This window comes from Musca autumnalis, unplaced genomic scaffold (assembly GCF_047663935.1).
Source record: "Musca autumnalis isolate F117 unplaced genomic scaffold, ASM4766393v1 scaffold_1, whole genome shotgun sequence".
Lineage (NCBI taxonomy): Eukaryota > Metazoa > Arthropoda > Insecta > Diptera > Muscidae > Musca > Musca autumnalis.
In genome coordinates, this window is record NW_027411644.1 from 85,297,933 (window position 1) to 85,319,543 (window position 21,611).

General features: G+C 35.4%; 1 protein-coding gene across 1 annotated transcript; it reads right to left on the reverse strand.

Annotated features, from left to right (window-relative positions):
* Positions 1-1,322: 1,322 nt before the first annotated feature.
* On the reverse strand, positions 1,323-15,463 carry LOC141390656 (uncharacterized). Its single transcript, XM_073963602.1, has 2 exons — positions 12,742-15,463; positions 1,323-1,477 (listed from the first exon to the last, which is right to left on the reverse strand). Exons 1-2 carry the CDS (start codon positions 15,359-15,361, stop codon positions 1,323-1,325), a joined length of 2,775 nt encoding a protein of 924 aa, XP_073819703.1. The 5' UTR covers positions 15,362-15,463.
* Positions 15,464-21,611: the final 6,148 nt, after the last annotated feature.

The window sequence follows — 21,611 nt, forward strand, 5'->3', positions numbered from 1 at the left end:
AGTGCTTCTTGTCTCTCAACTTTCGTTTGAATTTCAGCGAGTTTCTTAAATATCCCCTGCGATAGATCACATAAAACTTCATTCATAGAATTTTCTACCGATTCCCATAACATTATCAGAGATAATGTTCATGAAATCGATACAAGATTCTTCAATAGGTTTGTGATGAGACCTTAAAGTACGACCAGAATCGGAAAATGGTTTACAGCCATTGGAATTGGATTTACAGTTGGCAGAGGATGAAAATTTGCAATTGGTTTTCATGGATTCATGTTCTTCATCGATGGATTCCAGACGTTTGCTGGGTTGTAGATTTGATAACGACTTATCTTTACAACTTTTTGCACCTTCTAGACGTGGATTAGTTCGTCGATTATTAGAAGCTTTGGTGGGACAGTTTGACCTTTGGGTATTTTGTAAACCGGCTGAAGGATTGTGGTTTCGGGCTTCCACGTTCTTCAGGTTTGTTTTTGAAGATTTGCTTTTTTCAGATTTTTGTTGGCAGGGTCTTGGATCTTCTCTATACAAATCGGTATTGGAAGATTTCTGCGGCTTAGCTTCATTTCTACTGCACGCATTTTGACAATTCCTATCATTACATTGACAACGTACCACCACATTATCATCTGTGATGAGATCAAATATCTCCTCATTCTTGTCACGATTCTGATTCATTTTATTAGAGGAATACGAAGTTTTTGAAGTATTTCCCCTAACACGATGATCGGAATCATGTGATGGACTTGGGGATTTTTTATCACAGCTTATTTTCAAATCGTTTTTTCCAACCATTTTATTAGAGGAATATGCGGCTTTTGAAATATTTCCTCTAATATCATGGTCGGAAGCATACTTAGCATCACACTTGATCTTCAATTTAGAATTAGATACCTTGTCGGACATGCGCTCCATTTTATTACATGAATTCGAAGTTTTATCTCTTACATCATTATCGGAAAAATTTCCATCACATTTCGTGGCACTTTTTCCACTATTTCCCTTTACTTTTCTATTCGATGTCTTGTCAACTACCTTCATGGACCCATCACATGCCACCTTCGACCTGCTTACATCCTTGTTAGAAGAGACTGTCTTACATGCCACATTCTTATCGTCAACTTCACATTTCAACGGGATCTTTTCATTCTTTTTTAAAGGTTTTGAAGATTTCTTTTGCAATTTAGTGCTAGACGATTTTGGTGAAGGCCCCAAAGCCATGGGCAATGGCATATTGGAAAATTTAATAAACGACGGAGATTCGCGAATGCCTTCATTACAGGCAGCACATGTCGCCGTACAATGGTTGTTCGAACAAATGTCTGTCACCATACCATTGCCACCAGTGAAGTTATAACATTCAGGAGAACTGCAGAATGACCGATGCTCACCATTATTTGAATACATTTGCTGGCAAACCCAGAGTCCGTTGGGTTGGGGAATTTTGAGTTGTTTTCGCAAAGATAATTTTTGTAAAGGTCTATTGAAATTTTGGAAAATGAAAGGAAAGAGAGTTGATTAGTTGTCAAATTTGAAAATGAAGAGTTACAAAAAATAAAGAAAATAGTTTGGATTAATGTCACGTTTACACTGTATTAGATTTAGTAATAATACTAAGGATTTAAATTGTCACTTCCATTTCTAGCAAATTTCAATAGATATCGCGCACACCAGCCATTTCACTTGGTGACCGTATAATTTAGAGCTTTTCAGGAAGCATGGACTTGTCCACAAAAAAACAACATATCGCTGTAAACAGTACTGCAAGAAGTTGCTTTGGTAAACATTTCCAAAGGATCCTCAAAGAATCCAAACTGCACTTGAATTTTCGAATTTAAAATGATAGCCATTTTGTGTTATAGCTTTTTGCGAGGTTAATCTAGAATTAACATTTAAATCCAGTCGGTATAAATCCGGTTATATGTAAACGTACAATAAGTTTGGAACAACTGTCTGGTTCACCAAATACCTCAAATCGGCCGTAAATATACATATATGGAAGCTATATCCAAATCTGAACCGAGTTTAACATAAATTGGCAACTTACTTCAATTAAAAATCCGCATACTTTGAACAATAAATTCTAAAATACTACAGTCAAAACATCTTCCAATGGGCATAGACATATAACTATATACATCAGACAGCTGTTATCGTTGACCGTGCCTAGGGGTTAGGACAACCTATGCACAATCATCAATCCTTGCCCTCGAAAAATTTAAACGGTTGAAGCCCTTCAGCTCCGAGGAGAGCATACGTCTGGTATCTGCGACTGCATTTGTGTGAATGCTATTCAAATCTGCTGATAGGTTTACTGATGTAAAGGCCTGGGTACATAAGCAGCCTCGTCTGCTTGCCTTGCTTCCCTGCTTCATTTGTGACATAACAAAATTAAAAGAATAAAGAAGAAAAGGGCAACCTAGTTCGAAATTGGCTCGACCTTCTTTATTATTTTATTTACCCAGACCTTTACTAACCCTAGGATCAAGGGGAAGATTGATCGGTTGAGGCCACAACCTCCCGAAAATCGGTAGGTACCATCCTATTAACCATTACCGACAAATTTCAAGTGGGAAGTTTTATACCACCAACGAAGACTAAATATCAATTTTAAGTCCCCATATCATTGATATAAATATAAAATCGGGCTGCACTCACCCCCCATGTCCATGTTTATGAGAAGGAGTTTTTTATGAAATCGATGACTGATAAGAAGGTAAGAGACTTTTTTCAGCAGGGGGCAACTACAAATGATATATGGTGAGCCTCCTGAAATACATAGGCATCTCATAAAAGAATAAAAAAAGAAAAGGGCAACCCAGTTCGAAATTCAAGCAGAGCAGAAAGCCAGCCGCGTATGTATCTAGACCTATAAGACTTACAAGACTGTTGTTAGCGATAAGCTAATATTGATATGAAATGGATTGATTTTTCCCATCCGTATCGTATATCCGTTTGCTTACAGTGCCTGGCATAATTATTTAAACAAAATCTACATTTATGTTAAAACTCATATAATTATTATCAGCATTCATAAAAAGGGATATTAACAGCTTAGTGCTTTTCTTTGACTTCTCAGCTAAATAAATATTAATGGATCAAAGAAATTACAGATAAATTTCTGATTAGGTGGGCGAATGTTTAAATATGGAGGCAAAAGCAAAACGGCATAAGTATTTTTACACGTCATAATAGTGTTACTTTGGTACTTAATCGTACCAATTTGAAAATAAACACAATTCAACCAGACAGATGGGGGTTCATTTTGAAATCAAAACTATTTTGACTTTCATCAGTCTTGAAAAACTCACACATACATTCTACAATTTTCCAAAACCCAGCCAGCATTTTTCGAAAATTTTAATCAAATTCGAGACTTTCTTTGATCCGACTGCACGATTAAAAAGCTGGAATATGAGCTCATTTTCTGATCATAAATGACTCCATTGTCGGAAGGAAAACGTAACCTCAGGAGACTCTTCTAAACAAACCACAAATGAGTCTTCCTCTGCATTAGTTTCGAGGCCCATTTTCTATTTTCTGATGGTATATAAAGTCTTTTTCGAGTCGTATTTTAATTTATTTATTGGTGACTTGTTGATTAATTTGGGACTCTTTTTCGAGTCTTTTTTGGGTCATGTTTATAATCGTTTATGAGTCTTTAGGGAGTCATTTATGAGTCTTTTTATTAGACGAAATAAATTAAAAGAATTTTATTTTTATTTTTTTTTCTTTCCTTTGGTTTATTGTCTTTTCTGCTTTGTTATGTCTTTTAATTATCCTTTTTGTTGCGCGGTGGTTAGTATACTGCTTCTTCATTTCACTTGGCAAAACCTTTATTACATTTATATCAACGTTTTATAGAAAGTGTATATGAGAATTGTTTACAGCCAAACAAAAATAAAACAAAATCAGTTTTTAATCACCTATCTGTTTAAAATATGATCAGCAGTGCTATTCTCTAAGTCATTTTGTGAGTTACCGACAAAAATCGGTAAAATTAAAACGGAAAGTTATCAATGAAAAGTTCGAATAAAAGTTGACACCACTCTTGCTATGGGTAGAACTTTACGAATACTTTTTATTCGTCGCTAACTTAACGTAAAAAATCGTTTATTACCGAAACTATAACCATTTTAATTTTACCGACATTTCTCGGTAACTCAAAAAATGATTTAGAGAATCGCACTACAGAAGATACATCATTATAATTACTTTTCAAACACCTACACGACCATTTTTTGCTTAAGCATTTTTCAATCTTCATGAAGATCAAAATGTGACAATAAATAACGAAAAATAGTTACATTTTAAACGACTCAATGATTTATTTGTGATTGCTACGCATTTGTTGTTGTATTTTAAATTGAACTATTTTTAATCATTACAGAGACTCACTTTCGAGTCCCTTTCTGGTCATACAAGCGACTTAATCAGGGTCTATCTATATTCCTGGGAATTCAATCCATTCACAAATAGTAAGGTCTTTATCATGTTTAGGAAATTATTCAGGGAGTTTTGATTTCACCTTCGTTGGCGGTGATTTCAATGCCAGACATATTTCATGGGGGGATTCTATGAATAATTCAAATGGCATTCAATTTCATGATTTTCTTCAACGACACCCGTATCTTTTTACTCGAATTACTTCATCCAGTCCCACTTTTGCAAATGGTTCATCATTCCTGGACCATTTTATCATCAATTCAAATGCATCAGACGTACCTAACCCAACTTTTTCCATCTTATCCTTGCCCACTTTTTCAGACCACTTCCCACTCAAACTCAATATCACGCTTCCTAGTGTAGAAATAGTTCTTCAACCTCCACCTAGTTTTGTGAGTTTCAAAAACACGAACTGGAACGATTTTAAACATGAGGTAACACAAGGTGTTTTAAGTGATTATCCAAGTTCTGTTAATAACTTAACAAATGAGGAAATTGATCAACATATTGCTAAGTTTACCTCAGTTATAAGCTCTGTTTCGGAATCTCACTCAAAGAAAATTGAAATAGGAAGACGAAAGTTTTTAATTTCTGATAGAATAAAGAATCTATACAGAATAAAGTATGGTTGGCAAAGGGAACTGAAAAGAATTTATCAACGTTCAAGTGATAGACATAATCCGGAATATCACATGTTATCGAAGCAAATTCAATTGTTAGGTATCATGATTAAGAAACAGGTTGAAATAGAACAGACCGCGATTTTCCGAGGAAAATTCCGAGAAATAAAGCCGGGGCCTAACGCACATAGGCTACATTGCCAACCTTCCGCAACATAATGTTTCATTTTCAATTGACGTAGATTCCAGAAACCTAGAAGGGCGTGAAAGTCTTACAACTATGGATGAAGTTTTGGGCATATCTAGTGAAATTAAGAATAAAAAGTCGGTCGGTCTCGACGGACTATCTAATTTTATTATACGTAAGCTTCCAGTCAAAGCGTTTGAATTTTTAACTATTATATTTAATAATTGTATTTCGAATGGATATTTTCCGGATTCTTGGAAAATTTCCAAGATCATTGCTATTAAAAAAAGGCCAATACTGAAGACATTTCTAATCTGAGACCTATATCCTTACTTTCAAATTTAGGTAAACTTTTTGAGATAGTTATACGTAAAAGAATGGATTTCGGAGTATCATTTCCTTATATTCCAAATTCACAGTTCGGTTTTAAGAAGGGTCATTCAACAGTTGATGCTTTGACAAAATTCCACAACGATATAGTCTTAAATTTAAGAGATAAAAATGTACTGTCGCTGTATTTATTGACGTAGAAAAAGCTTTTGATCATGCTTCGCATCAAGGGATATTAGCAAAAATGATAAACATTGGGTTTAGTGCTAATATCATAAGGCTGGTTAAAAGTTTATTCACAAACAGATAGTTCTGTGTGCAATTTAAAAATAAGTTGTCAGAACTATCTGATGTAAACTGTGGTGTCCCCCAAGGGTCAGTTTTAGCGCCCCATCTGTACAACATTTTTATGTACGATTTCCCCCACGATCATGAAAACGCCTCCAGTATTTTATATGCTGACGATTCTTTGCTATACTCGCACCATGAATCACCGGTTAGTGCTCTAGCCCATGTCTCGCAGTATCTCAATGAAGTAAATCAGTATTTTGATAATTGGGGTATCAAAATAAACACGTCAAAATGTGAAGCCATTTGCATAAGAAATGCTTCTGGAAAGTGCAAACGTTTTGTCGTACCAGAAAGTAAAACTTTAACACTAGTTTTAAACGACACTGAAATTCCATTTAAAGACAAAGTCACATATTTAGGTGTCGAGTTTAATAAACTTTTTAAATTTAATGCTCACGCAAGAAAGGCTCATAATAAGGCTCAAGGAATCTTTGTTAATTTTCTAAAAATTCTTAGTAACAAATATTTACCAGTTGATACGAAAATTATGTTGTACAAAACATGCATAAGACCCGTTATTCTTTACGCGTTCCCGATCTGGTTCAATATATCTCCGACGGTAATGAAGGAACTTGAAATACTTGAAAGAAAAATCTTAAGGCTTTGTATTGGGAAGAACTTTATAACGACCAATAAAAGATATTCTAATAATTTTGTTTATTCCAACTCCAATTTGAAGCGGCTTTCCACATATGTTTTTGACATTTTGGATAAGTTCAACTCAAGATTGGAGAGACATGAAAATGTACATATGGTCGAAGTGATAAACAGTCAATTAAACTTTGGATTATCGAACACCCAATATCTTTCTCCTTTGGGGTACGCAAATGAAGATCTTGCAGTCATTACCAACTTTTATGTATGGGTAGATACAGACTTTCCTATTTTTTTATATGTTTTTGTTTGCTTGTTCTTTTTTTTTTATTTATTTATTTATTTTTTTTTTATTCTTAGATTTAAGTCTATTTTTAAGTTCCAACTCCTAGTTTTATGATTTTCTCTTTATGTAAAAGTCCCGGGAGCAAGGGCGTACACTATTCCTTGTTATTTCCACTATATCTTAACCTTCTAAGGTAACGCATGATGCTGTTCAACAAACAATGTTATTAAGATAATACATTATAGTCTTAAGGATTATTTATCATATTGTATCCATTGTCATCTTATTGTTTAAAAAGAAAAGTCTCCATAAATTAACATACCTTAAATTCAGTTTTTGATCACCAGAAGGACTCTAAAAAGACTCCGCAATGTGATTTTTGAAAAAGCAATCTTCCAAATGCTAGCTGGGATGCTAGCTGGGAATTTACAGATACTATCACAAATGCTGTCGGGCGGACTGATAGATGAGAGGAGGCCTATAGATTTTAAATTAAAAGAGGAAATATTAAGTCTGTCTGGTTACTTTTCTAGCAAGAATTGTCCAGCAAGTACTTTCTCAGTGAGTATGGACTTTTTATTCTCTTTTGCAAGAAAATTGTAAAAAGTAAACCATACACCTTCCCAGCAAAAACCAGCAAGCAATCAGCTGACTTGCCAAAACAGAACAACTTGTCCGCCAATGAAGGAACCAAAGGAAGCAAAAATTTTGTATTTTATTAAAAATAAAAAAGAAATGACCCAAAAAAGGATTTCCCTTCCAATTTGCAGCTTTGTTCTTCAAAAAAACAATATAATTAGGCTTGTTATTTTCACAATAAAATTGTTTTTAATTTTCACAAACATAAATTAACGAAAAATTAAAAGCTGAAAAAGAGTTACAAGTTCTTGCTAGAAGTAATTTGCTCAGAAAGAATTTGCAAACTCTCAGTAAAAGAATTGTCAAAATGTCTCTCTCGAATGCTGACTTTTTGTGTTAACAGACGACTTCCAGCGACAATTGGTACAAACCCAGCAAAAAAAAGTCATTACCAAGTCTTTTTTATTCAGTAAAATTTGGCAGTTGTAACTACTTACTAATTGACAGTAAAAGTCATTATTTTTACATGGGGATGTCATAGGAAGGAAGTACTTCCTTAAATATGTTTTTTAAGTACATACTTAACCACATATCGACAGTCGAAAAAAGCTAAAAAGCATATGTTCTATTTTTAGAACAATTGAGGTGAAAATATATTAAAATTCAACACTCCACAATTTTTTTTTTGTTTTTTTCCCTGCTGGTGTCGAACACACAAACTTCTGATTTGTAGCCAAACACACTACATACTAGGCCGCCCATATAAATAGTAAAGGTTGTTCAAAAACAGCCATGTACATCAATATTCGTAATTTTGTCAACAAAAAACTCCCATGCCGACGGTGAGCTTTGAACACACAAACCTAGGATTTGTAGTCAGAACCACTAGCCCTGTGCCACCGTACTTACTGCTTAGTAAGTAAGTAGTAATTAAGAATGTAACTAGTTATGTGTCAACTGTTATATATGTACTGTCTGATAACGCGGAGCGTAATGAGTACTCATTACCTGGTAATGCAGAAAGTAATGACATGTGCTTACCAAATTTTTGCTGGGAATTGTTACAAATTTTAGGGTAACCAGACAGACCTATTGGTGTCAAAAGTTGTAACGAAATTTAAAATTACAGTTTCGGTGATAAATGTAGCTAATGATTAGATATTGCTGCAGTTATCTGTTTATTTTGTAACGAATAAACATAAACATACTAAAAACGCTGTAAATATGCACGATCTAGGCAGAATATTTGAAATTAAATACGTTGCTCTCCGGTAAATAGAGCAGAATTTCAAATTTAATCTTATTTATGTTCACAAATCCTCATCTTCTGAGCAGTTTCGATGTCAAAACACGTTCTCTGTTAAGACTAGAACCTCTAGAGTCTAGACTTAAGAAAAAATTAATTTGAATTCATATTTTGCTATTCCACTCGGTTGATAATTGTCAATTAGATTTCCAACAAAAATCATTTACCCCTCACAATCATTGTGCCGGGACTGATAAAAATATATTTGGACATAATTTATCTTAAAATACACCTTTTGGCATATTTGATTCAAAAAACCGCCAAAAATGTGGGTATCTTTGTGAAATAAATGTCCTTCTGATGCTATTTCCATGTCCAAATGCAAAGTCCAAGTACATAATTCTATTTCATATCCCTAATAAACAATATCACATACAACAAAAATATATTCCATAATACGAATAACGGTAAATTCTATAAAAATTAAAAATTAATAGGGAAAAAGTGTGCATATACTCCAATGAAATATTAACCGTAAAATTTATGGAATAAGCAATACAAATGTTACATTTTATTGCTTTATCGAATGCCACTGGTTATCTATGATATATTTTAGACAAAATAGGAACATATTTGTACTTTAATTGACGTCATTTAATGTCAGACTTCGCGTATAGCTCGTTAAGGTGGACCCTTGTAGATTTCGTTGAGTTTTCCAGTCTGGTAGTTTATGAAACCCCAGGAAATACAGTGAGACTAATTATTTTGAGATCCTACAACGCTTTGAAGTTGTTCTTATGGATAATATATGCTCCTGAGCTTCGCTAAATATACGAATTCCTGAGTTTTTTTTTTCTTTTGTTTTAGTATTGTTCGGCTACAGGCTTTTTTAATAAAAAGACTTGATGTTCTATGTTTTCAAGTTTTCTTTATTTCCAATATTTCGATTGGAGTCTCCAATCATCTTCAGGGAATTAAAGGAAGTAATGGATGTTTACTGCCCAAAACACTTTCTTTAACTAAAGTTTTGTGAATCAGATTCACAAAACTTTAGTTAAAGAAAGTGTTTTGGGCAGCTGTAATTTTACAGCTGTAATTTTACATTTAAGGTTCTTAGGTATCACAACACTACACCCCCAAAACTGTCAACATAGGTCCATGTTTAGGTATAGCCCCATCAGGGACGTACGCAGGATTTCATTTCAACTTGACCAAAAATCATGAAAATATAAAATGTTGTGTAACGTTATTTAAGGCTACTTTAAGGTGTAGTTAATTGAATTTATATGAATACTTTGTATATAAATTCAATAGAGACAAAGTTCACAATATTTAAGATACAATTTTGAAACTCCAACATACAAAAAGTTCCGCCCGGTTTTCGGTATTTTGAAATCTTTAACCATATATGTTCTCGGCTTGGTACATATATTCAAAACTTTTTAACATTTGCCCTAAATAGGCGAATGTTTTTATGTTCTAATTCCCGCAGGGAATTGTCATTATTTTCGCTATAGCTAGATTTTAAGAATTTCGAAGTTCTTAAGCTATTTTTTAAGACTATAATATGGATTTTGGGATTTCTTTCGGTTTGTAGAAACTCAATGCAATCCCGTTATAACGAATATGTCGAATAGAGTTTCAAAGGGGATTAATGTCATAGAGGTTATAAAAATTTCGGGGTTTCTTCTTTAAAGTTCAATTCCAGTTATCACACTCTAACTTCAGTCCCTTATTTCAAAAAGTTTTTAATTGAACAAATCTTCAACATTTCACCATTATTACCATCTTATAAACCGTTTAATAGTATTTGGTATACGACATGGTATTTTATTAAATCAGTATTTTTCTCTCTATAAAATACTTTTATAATATTTTTCTGAATAGACTCTGCATGGTTTTCTTAATTCATGAGTGCAACCTAAACGACTTCTTTGAATTAGGTACCTCCAAAAATATGAAAAATTCGAATTCTCGAATGTAGATTGGACTTGTATCGAATAAGAAAATAATGCTCATTTACTTCATCAAAACTCCAAGGCATTGCTATTTTACCAGAATTGACAGAGACCGTGCAAGTCTACTAAAAAAATCAGAAATTTACATTAAGAAAATGGGAAAGTGTTTATGCAAGGAGTCGGAGATACAGACTACGGTTCATAGACTCCGAATCCTACTCGCAGTACTGTTTGAGACTACGAAACTCGTGTTTGACCTTTGCCAAAAACGTAACAAATATCTCAGAAAACAATGTCAGGACCCTACTTTCAGAAACTTTTTGCTATATCCTGCAAAATGCTACATCTACAAAACTGCATGGTTTTTGTTCAGACAGCATTCTCTACTTTTGATATGTTACAAAAAAAGAGTCATTAATTTCGTAGTTGTACGACTTTTTGGATTCGGTGACATTAAGCGCGTTACCGCCCAATTTCGGGTATTTTCAAGTTTTTTGCTGACCGAATTAGCTAAAATTAGATATTTATGGTTCCCAGTGATCAAAAAGCTTTTCCACGTAAAATTGTGGACATTGGCACTTTCGTAACAGAAAATATAATTATTTCAAAATATTCCGTGGTAAAGGATTTAAAAATATCGGAACGGCTTTACGTTTTTTTAATTGTAAAAAATAAATTTTTTGCTTCAAAAGTTACATAGTGTTGATTATAACAATAAGCAAATATATTAACAAAGACTCTGCCCACACGGAATAATCACTTGATCTTAAAAGCGTTTTCAATTTGTCATGACTTGTAAGCGGTTGGAAGCAAACTTGTGACTTTTATTTTCTGGAAAACAAGTAAAGAAATATCAGTCGACTTTGCCGACAAAGATATGCCCTCAGACTGTGTGCGAATTAAGACTTTTATCTATGACAGATCGAATACCGGCTACACAACCAAAATATTTTCCCCATCAAATCAAATGTGGATTTAGAGAGTTTTCAGCATTTTATGAACTTCTTTGGACATATGAACGTTTGAATGAATGAATTTATCTTAACGACTGTGACGGTTCCGAATAAATGCTTACGTTAATAAATTTGATTTGAATTAAAGGGCAAAAGGTTTGCACTTTTCGGAGAAGGTACCTAAAGGAATGGACCGGCATATCCATTTAGGAAGTCAATCTTATTTTGTGAGCCTTTCCATTCGATAGTTATAACACCATATAACCAGCCATTTTAGTTGGTCGCCCTATAGTTTTCTTTACCATTATGTCAGGAAGCACGGTCTTGGCTATGAAAAATAGAATATCGCTGTAAACAAGACCACAAGGAGTACGTTTGGTCAAAATGTCCAAAGGCTCCTCGAACAGGCTTTAAACTGCAGTTATGTTGCTAAAATAGTCTAAAAAAATCTGAAAACTGGGCCCCCCCACTCCGTACGTCCCTGGCCACCATATAACAGTACCTCCCGATGTTCGGTATTTGTAGTGGTTTAACGCCGAAAAGTTTGGACATAACATCAGTAACGAGACCACCGCTCACAATTTAACTGCCTGTTATGTTAAGGACTTTCGCATGTCCATTGTCTTCAAATGGTCACGCTTCTGAATCCGGTAGCCTAAAATTTGTCATAGACTTTTGGAACAGAATCAGGGGATGCTAACATAAGACATCCAGAATAGCATTCAAAACAGTCTGAAGATTGTTGATCGCCCCATACACATTTGATAGCTTTTGAAGGAGTGTCTTATTTTCAAATTGGCTGCCACCAGACAAGATCCTCCATAGGAAAGTGTGGACAGAACCACAGTTACATAGCGCCAGTATATAATATTTGGTCAACTTTCACCAACGGAGTTCTTGGGGGAGTTTTTTCATGCACGTAAAGATAGCGCATTATCAATAGTGGTCCTAAATGGCCTCGTCAACTAAGTAAGTAAAGCTAGGGTCACCTTAGGCAAATATTTGCTCTAGCGCAGCCAAGATCACCCATATGTGTTAGCGTGACATTTATGCTCACTTGCTCTCAAGCCAAGATCACCCATATATGTTAACGTGACATTTATGCTCACTTGCCCTCAGTAAACACACACTCCCTGCCGCTGGAGCAAATATTTGCCTAGTTTGACCCTAGCTTAAGGAAATAAATAAACTTACCATTTTCATTTTCATACGACTTCTCATTTGGCTCCAATAACCATTTAATTTCCTTGTAGTTAGACTTGTTGAAATTCATTGCATCCCTTGGATTTCCTGGCTTATTTAAAGTGGCAGGTTCAAAATCCACTTCCGATTTTCTGCCCCTTGATTCCACAGCAGATTTTGTTTGTCCAAATTGAGAATATGATCCAGTTTTGATATTTCCAGAATTTTTATGGCAACATTGACAACAACTATCACGAATTTGAGAGCGAATAGGTGCCACAATGGAAGATGGCGTAGACTTTCGGCGAACTGTGGATGTTGAGTTACAATCGTATTTGCAACATGTCAGAAATTTTTCACTTGAAAAATGATCCTTTAAGGATTTGGAATTTTCCATTGTTAGTGAGGAATAATTGTCCACGGGATCAACATCGTCATCATCCGTATTTGTGGAAGTTGTTGTGGTTCCTTGAAGTATTAAGGATTTTGGAGAACTTTCACTTCGAATCTTTTCACAATTACAATCTACAAAATAGTTATTGTGAATGTTAAAGACTTGCGAACAACAGCAAATAATTTTTTCCCAGGAACCTTGTAGAAAACTTTGGATTTTTGTGAGCAATGGTTGGGAAATCTCTTGACGATTATTTGTAGATATGCCGGCATGTGAATTGCCAATGCTGTGAGCGAGGCTTTTTAAATCTTGTTGTGAAGGAAGAGAAATTTGTTGATTATTAACTTCATTTTGAGTGGCGCAAAGTGTTTCATACTTTAAGGATCTTCGAGAAACATGTGAGAACTTTTTGGGAATTGGGTTGTGTTCCGAAGCTTCAAATTGGCTATGGCATTCAGGCGGTATGTTTGATGATGTGGGAGTAAAATGGCTTGATTTTGTAGCTTTTAGTTGAGGTTTTATGGAGAATTGAAAATTTATATCGTGATGGCGGCATGTGGACATTTGCCAAGACTTATGTAGCTTCAGGAAATCTCTCGTTTGGGGAGTTTTGCTAACTTGACAAGGTATTTGTAGACTGTTGGCTGATAGAAGAGCTATTTTATCCCTGGGATTTTCCGTTAATTTTGATTTATTCCCTTTCAAATTCGATGACGATTTCTTGCATTGGCAAATCCTTTCTTGGCTGTAAGATGGAAATAGGCCATATCCTTCCTTGGGATATTTAGTAAAATGAGGAATTTCGGTTTCTAAGTTATGTTGTCTACAGTCTTCTTGGAACTTGTTACTCTTTTGAATTCCACAGTATGCTTTGAGCCTTTCACCACAATCTTCGAATTTTTCACAATGTTTAAATGGGCTTTCCCCTACGGGATATCTTTCAGTATTGCAAATGTTCTTAGGCAATTTAGAGACACTTGGATGTCGAGAACGGCATCGTTCATCAATGTTTGCTACGTTATCAGCATTATTTTGTTTTAGAAATTCATCCATATTTTGTCTTTCGTTGCAATAATAGCAACTTCTCCTTAATTGGGGTTCCAAAATATGCAAAATTGTCTGGGTTTCTTTGTGACAGGATATGGGCACAGATTGTTGTAGAAGATCTCTTCTATCTACACAAAAAGGTTGCTGGAAGTCGGGACAGATAGTTTCGGTTGGACAGTTATTTGGCCGGTAAGGAGAATTGTGAAACTCCAAACACTCAGGAGAGTCAGATTCTATGTGATTTTTTTGTTTCCAACAAGCGTTGGTTTGAGACTGCATTGACTCAGATAGACCAGGTCCTACATTATATTTTAGTTCCCGACAAGACACATCCGATATTTTTGGATTACATTTGTTTTTTGCGTTCGTAGAACTTTGTTTTCCTACATCCTGGCAACATTTTTCCCAAGCTCCATAAGAAACAACAGATATGAGATTCTCACTTTGTTTGTCCAACTCCTGTCTACGCTTTGAAGAGCAGGGACAGACTTCCCTCAATGAACTATCTTTGGTTTGGGTTCCTTCACAACTGGAGGGCTCATAATTAACAAAGGTGTGGATTTTAATAATATTTGAACCACATTTATTTGTCCGTTCCACAGATTCATAAAATGAATCTTTGGGATATATTATAAGAATTTCCTTTTGGGACTTCTTTTGGCAATCAACTTCTTCACAGGCACTGCAGTAACTTTCAGCATCATCATTTTCATCATTGTCGTAATCAATATTGCAATTTTCATACTCATCTACATCTTGAAATACATCCCTCTCTTCATATTCTCCTCCAGACCTCACCTTGCTTTCCAAAGACAAATTTTGAGAATTTGCTTTAACTGCTCCTCTTGCTTTGTTCTCATAATTTTTGCTCCTTCCTTTCTGAGTTTCTAAACAAATATCACATTGACGTTTCTCAAGAGGAGGACGACAATTACACCACACCCTGGGTTGAGGCCATAAATGCTCCTTGTCCCGTGATAGGCTCTCACATTCTGTATATGGTTGAAAATATTCCATATAGTTTCCTTGTTCGCAATATCCATAACCTTGGTAAGGATCTGGTGGCTTGGGTATTGATGGTTCTCCCAATTGATAGCCCATTTTCAACCATTGCAATTCTCTGCAACTTAGACGCAGTGGACAGCTTATAGAACGTCTTGGAGCCAGAAAAGGCATTGATAAATTAACCATTACCGAAATTAAATCAAATTATTTTACTATTTTTTTGATTGTTTTTTTTCTTTATTTTTTTAACATTACAACAAATTTTATTTATTTTTGTAAAAAATTAAAATCAGAAGCAGCAGCATAAAAAGGAAAACAATGTACATGAGGGAGGAAAACGATGAAAGTTTTTTACACTGAAACAAACAGTGGAAATATATTAATTACCCAAATTTATATAAGGCTATCCTTTCCTTTCGGTAATTGACATAAAGCATGAGTTTGATTGCGGATTTGAAAATGGTCGGAGAATAAAACATCTGGTCTCCAGCTTCACCCCCGTGAATGAAAGACTTGCTAAGGATAAAAGCTAAATTATGCAAAAGCTTTATTTGCGCTCATGCTCCCACTAAAGATAAGGACAAGCAGACCAAAGATATACTTAACGAACGCTTAAAAGAAAAACATATGACCGTTGTCCTGCCCATGATATCTTGGTCCAACAGTCGGGAAACTCAGCCTCCACAGTAAAACATCTGACAAAGGAATGAGGCTGATAGAGTTCGCAGCGGCAAAAAAAAAACGTGGTTGTTAGCAGTACCGTAACAGACTTAAGCATCTCGGTATTAAAACGGACACCTGGCAGTCTCTATACCAAAAAAAAGAAACCAAATTGAATGTACGATCGGTTCGAAGAACCAACATAGACTCGTGCAACCAGCTTTTTGCAGCAAAGATACGTACACACAGAAAAAAATGGCCTCTCTAACATATGTCCCAAACATATTTTGCAGCAAACATATATTTGTTTGCAAGAAGTCCCAAACATAACATATGTTTGGGTCCTGCAAACAAATATATGTTTGCGTGCAAACAAATACAAACCCAAAAACCACAAAAAAAACAAACACATGCACCAGTGGGCGCTTTCTGAGAGCAAGGGAGCGTAAATGTCAATGTGAAGCACATTGAAATGTATGCTCACTTGCTCAGGTATTGATGTAATTACCAATATTAAATGCGATTTCTTCCTTGTCCAATAAAATATTTCCATTCACCGCAGCTGTGAGAGTCCTGTTGTTACTCTCTTTGATAAAAATCCTCTCCTCCCATAAAATATATGTTCTAACATAAAAAATATGTTGGTACCCAAACATATTAAATTGAGATATGTTACAAAATGTTGCAAACATATATTTGTTTGGACACAAACAAATTATGTTTGGATCCAAACATATATTTGTTTGGATCCAAACATATTTCTAACATATATTTTTCTGCGTGTGGTGCTATGTCAAAGTGTGGACCTATGTTCTTGGTGGAGAAGTTTTGTGACCACTGGGAACCTCAAATGTCGAACTGCAGATACTTGGCTCTAAAATTGTAGATAAAATAAAAAAAAAAACGAAAATCGGGAGGCACCGTTATATGGGGGCTATACCAAAACATGGGCCTATGCACGCAGAAAAATTTATGTTAGAAATATGTTTGGATCCAAACAAATTTATCCAAACATAATATGTTTGGGTCCAAACAAATATATGTTTGCAACATTTTGTAACATATTTCAATTTTATATGTTTGGGTAAAACATATTTTTTATGTTAGAACATTTTTTTCATGTGTGGAGAGAGGATGTTTGTCAATGAGAGTAATAACAGTGCTCTCGCGGCTTCGGAATGCTGTTTTATAATAAAGAGTTGTGTGTATTGTATAATAGAAGACGTAGAAGCGAAGAAGGGGGCTTTGGTGCTTTGATGGCGTGTATGCGTCAAACTCGTGTGTTTCTTGTTTTGTTGTTGTTAACAGCAGGCGAAGAGGATAAGAAGAAATGGTATGAATTATTTTGTTTTTTCTTTCTTCAGTGTTTTAGTTGCCTTTGTAGAGTCAAGACGGTAAAGTGAGTGAATAAATCAGTGTTTTGTGTTTTCTTAAAGAAATTGTGCTCTTTAGTAAACTAAATGCCCAATACATTTTATAATTGAATCGGAAAGTTGAATGGAATTATTTTATTGGACAAGGAAGAAATCGTATTTAATATTGGTAATTACATACATACTTATGTATATTTGAAATATGGCATATCCATATTTATTTATTACATTACATAATCATTTGATTCTAGATGCCGATTCCCCGCTGATGATTTCAACTATGAGGACAATTTGTTTTATTTCACAACTAAGGAGAAGCGTTCAACTACGTTTCTATATATTTTTCCTTTTTAAAAGTGTGACTATTTACAAATTATTTCAATCAGTTTTTCTTTTATTAAAGTGTGTTATGTATTTCTTTGGAATTTTGTATGTACCTATGTGTTTGTTGTTCTTTTGTCTTTTAATAAAAAACCACAACATTTGTGTGTATACTATAGAGCAGAGACGCGCTGTCTTTGCAAAGAAGTATAGTGAGGGCGCCCACTGAGTTGTTTTTGCATTTGCTTCTCTCTCTCACGTACAGTGTACGTGTAAATAAACAAACGATGAATATCATGTGGTTGTTGTTTTTTTCACCAATGCATACACATATGCTGTAGTATTGATGGAAATATTATGGGCGACGCTGCTATAGAGACAGCCAGTGAGTTCTTACTGAGAGCAAGTGAGCACACATTTTAAAGTGTTTTACATTGAATTTTACGCTCCCTTGCTCTCAGTAGGCGCCCACTGGTGCATGTGTTTGTTTTTTTTTTGTGCCTTTTGGGTTTGTATTTTTGTGCACCCAAACATATAAAATGTTTGCACCCAAACATAAAATTGTTTCCACCCAAACATATCTTTGTTTGCACCCAAACATATATATCTTTGCACCCAAACATAAATATCTTTGCACCCAAACATATATATGTTTGCACCCAAACATATATTTGTTTCCACCCAAACATATATTTGTTTGCAGACCCAAACATATATTATGTTTGGGACTGTTGCAAACATATATATGTTTGCTGCAAAATATGTTTGGGACATATGTTAGAGAGGCCGTTTTTTCTTTGCGTGTGCTGACAGTTTTTGGTGGAGATGTTGTGTGACCACTGGAAACCTCAAATATCCACTTAAAAATAGTTCGGTCGAACATTGTAGCTAAAATCATCAAAATACCGAAAATCGGGAGGTACCGCTATATGGGGGGCTGTTCCAAAACGTGGACGTGTGTTTACAGTTTTTAGTGGAGATATTTTACCTCAAATGTTAAATTACAGGTAGTGCGCTTAAAAATTTTAGCCCAAATCCTCAAAATACCGAAAATCGGGAGGTACCGTTATATGGGGGATATAGTAAAACATGGGCCTATGTTGACGGTTTTTAATGGAGATATTTTGTGACCACGGGGAACCCCACACGCGAAATTACATTTAGTTCGGTCAAAAAATTAAGCAAAAATATAGATCTCTAGCTCAATTATTGCGAACGCTAGAGTGATTACAACAGACGGACATGGCTAAATCGTCTTAGAATTTTATCCTGATCAAGAATATATAAACTTTATATAGTCGCAAATGATTAGTTCGATGTGTTACAAACAGAAAAACAAACTTAATATACCCTCCATACTATGGTGGAGGGTATAAAAACGTTAAAATCTTTTTGTGCGGAAGCTTTTTTATCGAATCGCGTTATAATTAAGATTTTATATAATTTAAGGTAAAACTCATCAAAGCATGATACTGGAATATGAGGTTGTAAAAAAGTCATAACCCTAATATACATTTATATTTTTCAAGAACATTCCGGACGGAACTAGGGTGACTTCTTTTTCCCAAAGAGTTTTGTTATATTTATTTTTTCAGTACTTAAAGTGTTTTAAATGACTAAAATAATTAAATTTCTCTACGTAGAACGTTCGAACTCACGACCGCCTGTATGCAAGGTGGACATGCAATCGCATCAGAGGGAAGAACCCCGTATTTTAGTATAAAGGAAGGCGAAAAGCGTAAGTGTAACCTCATATGTCAGTATGTAGTAAGCTATACGGAGCCAGCGAGGTATGCCAACGTAGGTAATATAATGGAATGCAACGTTGACACCTGAACACTTACATGATTAGTGCTAAGATCTTGACAAAACCATCCAAATCATGATCTTGTGAAAACGTAATCCCGCTTAGGCATGGCAGAAAAGATATTCATGATTTAGAAAAAGGTTTGAGTAGTATTCATACTGATGCAATCGTGTAGGCTATAAGTGTGAATCGTATTAATACCGTCTTCGGAGATCACCCAGCATCCGTGACAGCGGATGAACAGCAGGGGGCCTTTAACATTAGGTTTGTGCAGCCGCTACAATTCTTATTTGCCACTATTCATGATACGCTACACGTGATCCAGTCAAACAAAATCACCTAACTCCCAGGTTTGAAGTTGGAAGCAGAACTAGATTAAGACTAAATACACGTTTAGGAGCTTCAATTTCAAATATATCGGCCCAGTATTTCGGTACCTCGACTACAAAATTTTTTAGTACCGTTCGAAAATAACCCATCAAAATGTTCGAAAATAACCCAGCAAAATGTTCGATGCCAAGGATGCCATTGAATCATGGTTGAAAGTGATGTGGCATGTCATTTTTTAGCATCTTCATCGATGAATTTTAATGAGCGTGGACCCCAAAAGATGCTACTCATTTTTGGATCCAAAGCATGTCATTTACACCAATGCTTTGACATGTCATTTTCACCAATGCTTTGGCATGTCATTTTCACCAACCCTTTGCAATGACATTATCATAACGACGAGAGTTTTAACAGCGTTGGTTGTAATTTCGAGTCTCCGACAACATCAAGCCTATTGTAAATAATTAATCTTATATTTTTAGAAAAATGTGTATAAATAAAAACACAAAATGCATCTCTATTGTATCGATGGAATAGGTTCAAATGCTGATGAAAAGATCGGATCTTTCACGACTTACTTTGCATTGGTTCAAATGCTAATGAAAAGATCGGATCTTTCAGGACTTCGTTTGAAGCAACGCAAAAGGTGGCATGAAATCACGTCATCGCATGGAACCCCTTCCTTCAAATTTTTGTGATACATGTAATTACCAAAGGTTCTAAACAAAAACTCCGACACATCTGAAATGACAGAAGAACACGATAATTTTACCGAAATTTTGCTAATCGTAACATTTCTTCCAAACTTAAATCAAGATCGATGATGGGTAACTCCATTGTTTAACTATATCCCTCACAGAAGTTCAACGTGATCGTCTTAGTTCCGTTTAAGGGCTCTTCGATGATCTTTTTGAAAGTGTTACCCTAGGTGGTTCTAGTGGTCGTGATTATCCAGAGATAATAATCCAAATGCTGTGTATCCGATTTGACCGAAACATTGCAAATCGTAATATCGGATAAATCTTTAAAGCAGCGTCGCCCAAGAATTTCAATCAATGTTTTAGTATGTGTGTATGAGTGAGTGAAGAAAACAACAACTACATCAGCATCAGGCAAAGGGTGCACGCACGCTCTTTCGGAGCGTACATTCACGTATACAACATGTGGAGAGAACAAAACAATTTAGTCTCAGCCGAGCAGTCAATGAAGAAGGTTCTGTGTCGCTTGTTTTGATTTTTGTGTATGCGTCCACATAGCGAAATGACTGAGCAGTCTATTGAGCGTGTTATGTCTCCAATACTAATGCAAACAACACAATGTGCGTTGGTATGGGTTTCCTGATGCTGAACTACATAATGTTTATTGTTTGTTTTCATTCATTTACACCAGTGTTCACCAACAACTACAAAAGCAACCGCTCCGTTTGTTTTAGGCGCACACACGAGATTATCTATCCCTCTCTAGATCAGAGTGAGGCAGAGAATTTTTTTGGATCTCCCTTGTGCTCTCAATGAGCGTAAATTTGTTGTTGCTGGCAACGTCTTAGCATCTGCACAGGCTGTGAGCGATAGCCAATTTACGCTCACTTAGAGCAAATTGGCTCTCTTGTGAGTCACAATGCCTTCCACTGCTCTAGATCCAGGTCAGGCAATGTGCGCTTGCTGAGAGCAAGTGAGCATACATTTCAATGCATTTTACATTGAAGTTTTCGCTCACTTGCTCTCAGCAAGCGCACATTGCCTGACCTGGCTCTAGATAAACATCGTGTGCGTTAATTCATCGCTAAAACAAAGAAGATGATCGGTGGTGAGAGTAACGTTTAAACTCACCACAATTGAGATTGTGTGTGTTCACACAGACACGGCTCGCGAGCCCAGTGGTGACTAACACTGATTTACACTGTAAGTGAGAGAGAGAAACAAATGCAAAAACAACTCAGTGGGCG

Excerpts from the sequence above, each read along its gene's own strand:
- LOC141390656 (XM_073963602.1), bottom strand. The coding sequence starts at position 15,361 with ATGGTTAATTTATCAATGCCTTTTCTGGCTCCAAGACGTTCTATAAGC. Across the intron at positions 1,478-12,741 it reads GTCGTATGAAAATGAAAATG|ACCTTTACAAAAATTATCTT; the intron begins GTAAGTTTATTT and ends AAATTTCAATAG.